Raw genomic sequence first — 9,507 nt, 5'->3', positions numbered from 1 at the left:
ATTTCTTTCGTTTCCATCCCGTTTACTCATGCTAAACAAATAAGCTAAAATTTTTCTTTTGAAAAACTTCTCATAGGCAAAACTTTCTCTTCTTATGAGAATTTTTCTAATTTTTAAACGTGCCTTAAGGGCATGTTTGAAAGTGAGAAAGATTTAAAAGAAAGTGATGCAAAATAGAAGATCCGTACTAATTTTTCAATCCTTTCAAACAAGAGAAACTTTTTTGCTGAGAGAGCTTTTCTAAAAAGTACATTTTTTAGTAAGAAATATTCCTCCATGGGGGTTTGGGGAGGAGGTAGATAAATGTTTGCTATCAAGAGAATTTATTTTTACACTTCTCACCTCCCATCTCACCACCACCATCACCACTATCATCCATCTCACCACCACCACCACCACCCTCCTCTTCCTCTTTCTCATTTTTTTCACATTTTCCCACTCTGTTTTTCTCATGCTACACAAACAAGCGAAAACTTTCATTTGAAAAACTTTTCATATAAAAAAAATTCATAGAACAAACTTTTTTTTTCCTGTGAGTTTTTCTCTCTTCCATACGTGCTCTAAGAGACAGGTAGGCATAAGAGCCTCTACCAGTCTCCATAACGTGCCAAACGGTGGCACGTGGTTGCCGGTGGCAACTATGGCCACCCCAATGGGGTAGCCATAGCATTTCTCATATTAATATGTTCGAATCTCTACCTTTGAAAAGGCCCATACTTTGTGGCAGACCATCGATTTCAAGAAATGAGAATTTTGGATACCCAACTTCACAAGTTTGGAAAGGATGTGCTGAAAATGGTTATAGCTCGTGCATCTACGTTTCACACTTATCTCAGTTCTCAGTCCATGTTCTTTGGCAATGTAAAGGGTCAAATATAAATAGCTTGGTCATGCTAATAAAAGTTGACACAAGCAAAGTACGCAGACATAATAACATTGCAATCCTTTCTTATGTTTATTAAATATCAAGGAACCAAAAGCTGATACAGTTGAGAGAAGTCTACAACGAGGGAAAAAAAACTGAAGAACCAAAACTTAGAACAAAGACTCAACAGCAGTAGACAACAACCATTTTATAGGAAGGGAGGAGAAGGAATCTAGAGCTTGGTAAAGCACTCTGGAGGAAGGCCCTGGGGAAAGCGATTGACGTCATTGCAGTAGTTGTAGATCATGTAGTTCTTCTGCAACAACCGTGTCATCTTCCTGGTCCAGTCGTCCATTGGCGCAACTGGTTGGCTGCCGCTAGCCGAAGTTGAGATGGGTGCAGAAGATTGAGAACCGCAGAGTGGTGACTTAGAAGATGATGGGCAAGGAGTCGCCCTGAAGTTTGTGTAGGAGGCGAAGAAAGGAGCATTGGTCCAGTTGGTCTTCACGCGTCCTCCCTGGGTTGCCCAATCATCCGCATTCCATATGCTTGCATACACCCTCATTGTTTGGTTTGTGGGGAACGGAACACCCAGGACCTCCTGGTTAGTGAAGACTCTGATAGGCCTCCTATCCACATAAAATCTTAAAGAACATATACAAGGAAGATGGATCATAAATCAGAGCCCAATATGGCAAGGTAGAGAAGATAGGAAAGATGAGGTGAACGTGATCTTTACATGATGTGCCGAGGGTTCCATAGGATGGAGTAGGTGTGGAATGCAGCAGTGGGGTCGAACCAGAGGTAGAACTGCATCTCTCTTTTTCCCTTGCCTTGGGCATAGACGTTGGTGTGGAGAACATAAGGCTGGCCGGTCTCGTTCCCAAGGAACTCCAGATCTATTTCATCGTGAGAAGAACCTTGTGATGACATCTGCTTTGGTGTAAAGAGAAAAAATGTATTTAGAAACTTGAGTTAGCAATGGATGAAATAAAGGACGTGGTAGATGGTTGGTTGGGTATAAGGCTTTTGTTGGAAACGAGCAACTTACATAGAAGGTGGTAACGGTGCCTGCAGAATCACCAGCGGGCAACTTGATCTGCATATCGATGCGAGCAAACAAGAAATCTTGCTTCGATTGGAAGCCAGATGCTGCAACCACCATCATTGTCCACATTAGATCGAGGAATATATAGAAGCAAAGATTGGAAATTAAAGGCCGTCTATAAAAAAAAAATGGAAATGGATAGATGAGCTTATGGTTGTTGTGGGCATTAGAACTTCTCTTTCATTAATCACCTGAGAATTGATCCAGTCTAAGATCAACCACATTGCCCCCATTGCGTATTGTAGGTTTCCCTCCAGTAATCTCTACATTTTGTATGAAAGTAGCAGCAACACCACCAAAGAAGGTGAAGGCTAACAACGCAAGTACAAAGGATATATGATGAGTAGAAGCAGCCATTGTTGGTAGAGAACTAAAAATTAATAGAGAGAAAGGAGCAGTAGAGAACTGAAATGAACAGGGGAGAAATTAAGGTGCAGACTTGGTGTTTATGGTTGAGAGAGAAAGAGCATTGGTTGTGATTACAGAGTGTGAGAGGCTTGCACATTTTATAGAGGGGCAATTAGAGCCAGTCATTGTTGTTGCTTGTTAGTGGAAAGTGGGATGAAAAGATGCAGCGGTCAGGCGAATGGGCTGGCTTACACATTGAGACAAGCTGCACCCTGCTCTTCCTTCCCCCATGTTCCGCGGTTTCACCTGCCAACTTGGCTTTCCCTCCCTTTTCTTTTGTCTTGGTCTAAATTAGTAAAACTTTGCTTGAGAAGCAATCTCCATACAGAGCCTTTAAAGATATATTGATACTTTCCTATGAATCCTATATATTTTTTGAAGTTTCCAGTATGATGTTGACCTGGTGTTAAAATATCAACAGATTTGTCACCTCATCGAGGAACTGTAGAAAAAAGAAAACAAAAAAGTTGATAGAGAAGAAATTAAGCAAGGGAGATCGGTGAGTATGAGGCGCGTTGGGCATTTTGCTAGTTGGATATACGCATATGCACCGCCTTTGCCGCGTATGCGTAAAACAAAACAAAACCTCACGAGCCGTGGGATGCCATCATGACGCGTGCAACGAAAAAAATAAATAAATATGACCCTTCTTCATACCTCTTTTAAATCTTATGATGATTTTTTAAATGTGTTTGATCAACCGTTGATTTTTGAATTGCCAAACAATCCTGCTCACGTCAGATTTCAGTTATTTAAATGAATGAATGATGTAGAGTCCGGTTTGATCAAAACAACTTGCATCAATGAAACTCCAAAGACTGGTTTGAAGATGGAGATGTGTGGAATCCATTTGCGCGTACAATGCCCTTTTCCTGGACCGTGCATACCTTGGCACAGCCGCATCATGGTTGATGCCAGGTGCACCAAACAACGCTTTTTTGTTTCTTATGCAAATCTCGGACAAAATGGTCCACGACCCAGATCAACCTGGTCTGGCATGCATGATAAGGATGGGTTCCACTTGGGAGCCGTGGGAAGCGGGTTAGCTCCAAACAAAGGTGTTCTGCAAATTGATAGCCTGTCCAACCATGGGCCAAACAAGTTCGGTTCCACTTATTCCTATCGTCATACTTTTTTTGAAATCTTATTGATGCAAGTTGTTTTTGATCAAATCAGACCCCACAGTTGTAATCTGTATTGTTCATTTAGCCAGGAACAGTATCTGAATTGTCCAAATCTGATTTGTCTGCAGGTTTTTTAATTTATTGATTAAAAAATCAATGGCCAAACATGAGACATTAGCGAGGCATTGGTGGTGTCACCCGCGGTTCACCAATTACTGTATGGGCGGACCGGATTTTGGTTTAGCCTACCATCTGGGTCGTGCCCAAACTGGAAACCAAAATCAAATGGTCCATGGTTTGATCCAACATGTAAATGCCTATGTTATGGGCTGGTCAAAGGTTCTAAATCATGGTAGGCGCTCATGCAGTGAGGTACAGGAGGAAGGTAGGGTCAACGTTGTTCCACATTGACCACTAAAAATTTACAATAGGACATCGATTTAAAAAACAAAAAAAAGAACCGCCAAACTTATATCCTATTATGCATTCAGGTCAGAGCTACCACTTTACTATAATGCGTGAGAGAGGTCACCTAATTGATGCCGTTCATCCATGCGATGAGTGGCATCCAAAATAGGTCCCACGACTCATTTCATAGCTGTTGATGCCCTAGATGAATGACATTTAGAAATGAACAGCTGAAAACATAGTTCAATCAGGGTATTTGGGATGCCGTTTATGGCATGAATGAACGGTATCAGGGTGACCTTTGACAGATTACAATCAGAGGTCACTCTGACCTAGGGGTGTCAACGCTTCTGGTTTACCCAGATCCAACCTGAACCAAACGGTATAGGTTCTGGGTATGGTGATAAATAAGAAAACCCGATTAAGACCTCGGTTCGGACCCGAAGGTCTGATTAATACATAAACCCGGGTTTGTTTTGTTAAATTTTATACCAGACCTGGACCCGACCCGAGTTCTGATTAAGACCCTCAAATTTTCAATGTAAAAATGATAAAAAATATGGTTTTACCGGGTATGATCTGGGTTTGGTTCATGTAGTTCTCATCGGGTCTGGGTATGATTTTTCTTATAGTAGACCCAATTAATAGACCTGGGTTTGGACCGGATACCATACTTGAAAATTTGGTCCAAGTCTGGTTCCACCTGGGTCCGAACTAAACGGGGCCGTTGACACCCCTACTCTGACCTGATACACACTTTACAAAATCCCATAATGTTTCAGTAATGTCATTTAGCTGCTTGCTTTTATGAATAATAATGTTTAAAATAGGCACTTGGCCTTAAAATCATTAGTGTCACGGCAATGGGCCAACGCGACGTGATGGTCCTTTCTTACAACCGCAAGCCTACTTATCAGCTCGTTTGTCAGTCGCGGAAGCTTGTAATCAGAGAGCAAGAGAGAATAGAGGGAGAAGAATTGCAATCACAAGAAGCAATCACAACGAGGGTGAACAAAAGAAAGCTCAACGCATTTAATTCATTCACAATTTTGCCTGAGGGCTATTACAGTTCAAGCATACGGGCTGCCCCTTTGGGGTATTGATTCACCTAAACCGGGCAGCTTACATCAGACTCAACAAAAGCAAAACAGACTCTAAGCACAACTTTATAATGTAAGTCACAAGGGAACATGCTCCCCCTTCAAATCATGTGCCGTCCTCGGCGCCATCTGTTTCATGGTAAGCATTCGCCCAAATAGTTGACCTTGTGACGAAGGATCTTACTGAGGCGCTTCTCGGCTCGTTGTGCTGCCGCGACCCACTGCATGATGGCGTTGTGGCACACCGCATTCTGGATCTTCATCGTCTGGATGAAACTGCTTGAGGTTGCACACGTGAAACACCAGGTACACCTTGAAGTCTAGGGGCAACTCCAGCTTATAGGCCAACTTGCCCACCTTCTTTATGATGGTGAAGAGTCCTTCATACTTTCTGAGCAGTCTGCGGTACCGTTCACAAAAGATGCCTGTGTGCCTTGGATATAACTTCACCAACATTTGATCCCCAACTTGCAACTCATCGGGCCGACGATGCTTGTCTGCCCACTTCTTCATTCTCCTTGTCGCCTTATGTAAGAATGCCTTTGCCAACTCATTCTACTTGTGTCAGTCGCGAACAAACTGATAGGCGAAGGATGATCTTCCCTTTTCTTGTGCGGAAAGAGTGTGCGGGGTCAGTGGCTACTGCCCCGTGGCTATCTAAAACGGGTTGCGGCCTGAAGACTCGCTCTTCTGCAGATTATAACAAAATTGTGCCACATCAAGGAACTTTACCCAATTTTTCTTATTGACACTAACAAAGTGCCTAAGGTACTGCTCAAGTATCCCGTTGATGTGTTCTGGCTGCGGATGAAAGCTTGTTGAAAACAACAAATCAAAGCCAAGTAGCCGAAATACTTCACGCCAGAACTTGCCCGTGAAGCGAGCACCACAATCACTTACAATGCTCTTTGGTATGCTCCAGTGTTTCACCACATGCTTTACGAACAACTCTGCAATCTTCTCTGCAAGGCACTCCTTAGAAGCTGGGATGAAGGTGACATACTTTGAGAAATGATCTACCACAACCAAAATAGAATTGAGACCATCTACCTTTGGCAGACTAACAATGAAGTCCATGAAAATGCTATCCCAAGGACGTTATGGAATTGGCAGAGGCTTAAGGAGATCAACAACTTTCTGGTTTGTCCTCTTATCTTGTTGGCAGATGAGGCATGTCCGCACATACCAATCAACGTCGTCCCTCATCTGCGGCCAATAGTAACCGCGCTCAAGGAGTGCTAAGGTCCACTCCTTACCAGGATTGTCAGCCCATAGTGTATCATGGTACTCCTTAAGCAGTTCTCGACGGAGGCTTCCCCACTGCGACACGAAGATGTGTCCTCCTTTTATCACGAGGAGGCAATCCTGTAGCCAAAATCGTTGAGTCTTCCTTGCCTGCACAAGAGAAACAAGGTGTTGTGTTGTCGGATCCTACTGCGTCCCTTCGCATATGCGGCTCAACAATGTGTCCTTCAAATGCACTTCAAAAGGCTTCGAGCACGCATGCAACTGCCAGTTCATCCCTGTGGCTCAGGGCATCCGCAACAACACTGGTCTTTCCAACCTTGTACTCCAAGGAAAAGTCGAACTCAACCAAAAACATCTGCCACCGAGCTTGTTTAGGTGTCAACTTCTTCTGTGTCTGAAAATAGCTCGTGGCCACATTGTCCGTCTTGATGACGAACTCGGCACCCAGAAGGAAGTGCTGCCAAGTCTTGAGGCAATACACGATAGCGATCATCTCACGTTCATGCACCGTGTAACGCCTCTCTGCATCCTTCAGCTTTCGACTCTCATATGCAATCAGATGACCCTTCTGCATAATAACTCCACCAATGGCAAAGTCTGAGGCGTCTGTGTGAACCTCAAAGGGTTTTGAGTGATCAGGCAATCACAACACTGACTCTATCACTAAGGCTTTCTTCAAGCCATCAAAGACATCTTGACACGCTCCTGTCCAGAGCCATACCTGAATCTTCTTTAACAAATCTGTGAGGGGTGCAACAATAAGGGAATAACCTTCGATAAAACGTCGATAATAATTTGTCAACCCAAGGAATGACCACAATTCTGGCACTTTGCTTGGCGGAACCCATTCCTGGATGACTCTTATCTTCTGCCCATCCATACGCAGCACACCACGCCCCACAACGTGGCTAAGGAAGCTGATCTCCTCCTGCCCGAAGAGATACTTCTCTCGTTTAACACAGAGGTCATTCTTCTTCAGCACCTGAAACACTATTCGCAAGTGCTTGACATGTTCTTTCATGGTTCTGTTGTAGACCACGATATCATCCAGGTAGACTACCATAAACTTGTCTAAGTAAGGGTAGAAAATTTGGTTCATTAAAGTCGAGAATGTGGCTGGAGCATTTGTCAACTTGAATGACATTACTAAGAATTTGTAAGCACCATAGCGGGTGATGCAAGTTGTCTTCGGCTCATCACCTTCAGCAATCCTCACCTGCCAGTAACCCGATCGCAGATCTAGCTTGGAAAAGATACGGGCATTGCCTAGCTGATCGAACAAGTCCGCTATCAGTAGCAATGGGTATTTGTTCTTCATCGTGACCTTGTTCAAAGCACGATAATCCAAAAATAACTGTTTGGAGCCATCATGTTTCATCTAAAAAAGAACCGGGGCACCAAATGGGGCTTTCGATGAACGAACAATGCCTACGTCCAACATCTCGTCTAGCTGCCTTCGCAGCTCCTTCAGCTCAGTTGGCCACATGCGGTATGAAACCATTGCGGGAGGCTTCGCTCCCGGGGTCAACTCAATCTTGTGGTCGACATCATGTCTTGGTGGAAGACGCTTTGGCAATTCTGGAGGCTTCACCCCCCGAAACTCCTCCAACAATGAGGCTAGGGTCGGCGGCACTACTACTTCTACCTTTCCTTCTTTTGCGCACATAGCAACTAAGAATGTCTGCTCCCCATGCTTGACACCCTTCCTCAGTTGCATCACCGATAACACTGAAGACTTGCCTTTCCGCGTAAGGCACTATACCATGTGGGACATGTTTAACCTCATAATCGTCAACGTATTAAACTTTGGTAGCATCATAACATTCTCACTTCACATAAACTCTATCCCCAGAATTATCTTGAAATCATCTAGGGGCACCACAGAGAAGTTGGCTTTGCCGGCCCAACTCCCCACTTGGATAGCCGCATCTCTTGCTTCACCAAGGATGTGCTTGGCCTCAGAGTTTACCTTTTTGATGGTCTTCTGCTTTGGCCCGGGCTTCAAGCCCAACCGCTCTGCCTCTTCCCGCAAGACAAAGTTGTGTGTGGCTCCAGAGTCTACCATACCTGAAGTAGACTTTCCATTCATAATGACTTTGAGATACATCAGTTCTTTGTTAACCTGTCTGTTCTCAACTGTGCAACTTCTAGCTGCGTTGATCAACCGTATAACTCTCATCTGCGGTTGCATAGCCTCAGTGTCACTGCATTAAGTATCACTGCATTCTTCCTACGTTGCATTGGCTTGCCCGTCATCCTTCACGAGGCGCTTGGGGCATTGTCTGGCGATGTGCCTATTGCCACAGAACCAACATGTCATAACTGCACCCTTGTTGTTGTTGTTATACTTTGGGTAGTTTTGTTTCTTGTCTGATTGATGGTGTGTCGATGCCTCACCTTTGTCATCGCGTCGCTTGTCCTTCTTGCCTCCGTGGTCAGGCTCCTTTCCAACTTTGGTTGATGGAGTGAAAGGCTTGCGCTGAGTGTCAACTAAGAGCTCGACCACCACATATGCATCTTCCAAAATACGGGGGTTACTTCTTTCCACTTTAGACTGTGCCCATAGCTGAAGTCCCATAATGAACCAGTTGAGCTTGTCGTCTTCTAGCATGTTAGTGTAAACACCCCAAATTTTCACTCTTATTCAGTGCTCACATTTCATGTGTCATTGCATATCATTGCATGCATTCGGCATACCATTTCATTGTACTACATAGCATTGCATGTCATTACATCTCATTTTCGAGATCCAACACTCCTGATTTCAAAATATTTAATCCAGATTTGAGTTTTTTAAAACTTTTCTTTCAAAATCAATTTTAAAACCTGGGTTTTTAATCAACATTCTGTCGTTTGCCAACCCCCAAGACCTTATATTTTGAAGTATTTTCTCATAAGACAAATTTGGATTCATTTCAAACTCAATTTTAATTGATTTCAATTCTCAGATGAGGCCCATTTAGGTGGTGTCGCTTCTGGATTTATCAAAAATCTCAAAAATTTTAGAGTCCTAGTTGGATCAGGACTCTTTTCCAGAGTCTAGTCGGATCAGAACTCTACTTTTCACTACCTTTTTACCTGTTTTCGGAGAAAACCTTTTAAAATCTTCTATTTTGGCCAAAATTTTAGAGTTCTAGTTGGATCAGGACTCTTCTTCAAGAGTCCAGTCGGATTAGTACTCTTCTTCAGAGTTTTAATTGGATTGAGACTCTAATCTTTTACAGCTATTTTATCCATTTTCAATCA

General features: G+C 43.4%; 1 protein-coding gene across 1 annotated transcript; it reads right to left on the bottom strand.

Annotated features, from left to right (window-relative positions):
* Positions 1 to 967: 967 nt before the first annotated feature.
* LOC149841618 (xyloglucan endotransglucosylase/hydrolase protein 15-like) lies at positions 968 to 2,330 on the bottom strand. The gene is made up of 4 exons (XM_089998490.1): positions 2,165 to 2,330; positions 1,917 to 2,017; positions 1,605 to 1,798; positions 968 to 1,509 (listed from the first exon to the last, which is right to left on the bottom strand). Exons 1-4 carry the CDS (start codon positions 2,328 to 2,330, stop codon positions 1,098 to 1,100), a joined length of 873 nt encoding a protein of 290 aa, XP_089854616.1. The 3' UTR covers positions 968 to 1,097.
* Between the last annotated feature and the right edge of the window lie 7,177 nt (positions 2,331 to 9,507).

The sequence above is a fragment of the Nuphar pumila genome, chromosome 3 (assembly GCF_984573655.1).
Source record: "Nuphar pumila chromosome 3, dmNupPumi1.hap1.1, whole genome shotgun sequence".
Lineage (NCBI taxonomy): Eukaryota > Viridiplantae > Streptophyta > Magnoliopsida > Nymphaeales > Nymphaeaceae > Nuphar > Nuphar pumila.
The sequence above is the reverse complement of the archived record's forward strand: the minus strand, read 5'-3'. Positions and strand labels throughout refer to the sequence as shown.

What these genes read in the sequence shown, in the direction of transcription:
- LOC149841618 (XM_089998490.1), bottom strand. Translation starts at nt 2,330, where the DNA reads ATGGCTGCTTCTACTCATCATATATCCTTTGTACTTGCGTTGTTAGCC. An exon ending in TAGACTGGATCAATTCTCAG is followed by an intron (nt 2,018 to 2,164) that starts GTGATTAATGAA and finishes TGGTGGTTGCAG; the next exon opens with CATCTGGCTTCCAATCGAAG. An exon ending in TGGAACCCTCGGCACATCAT is followed by an intron (nt 1,510 to 1,604) that starts GTAAAGATCACG and finishes ATGTTCTTTAAG; the next exon opens with ATTTTATGTGGATAGGAGGC.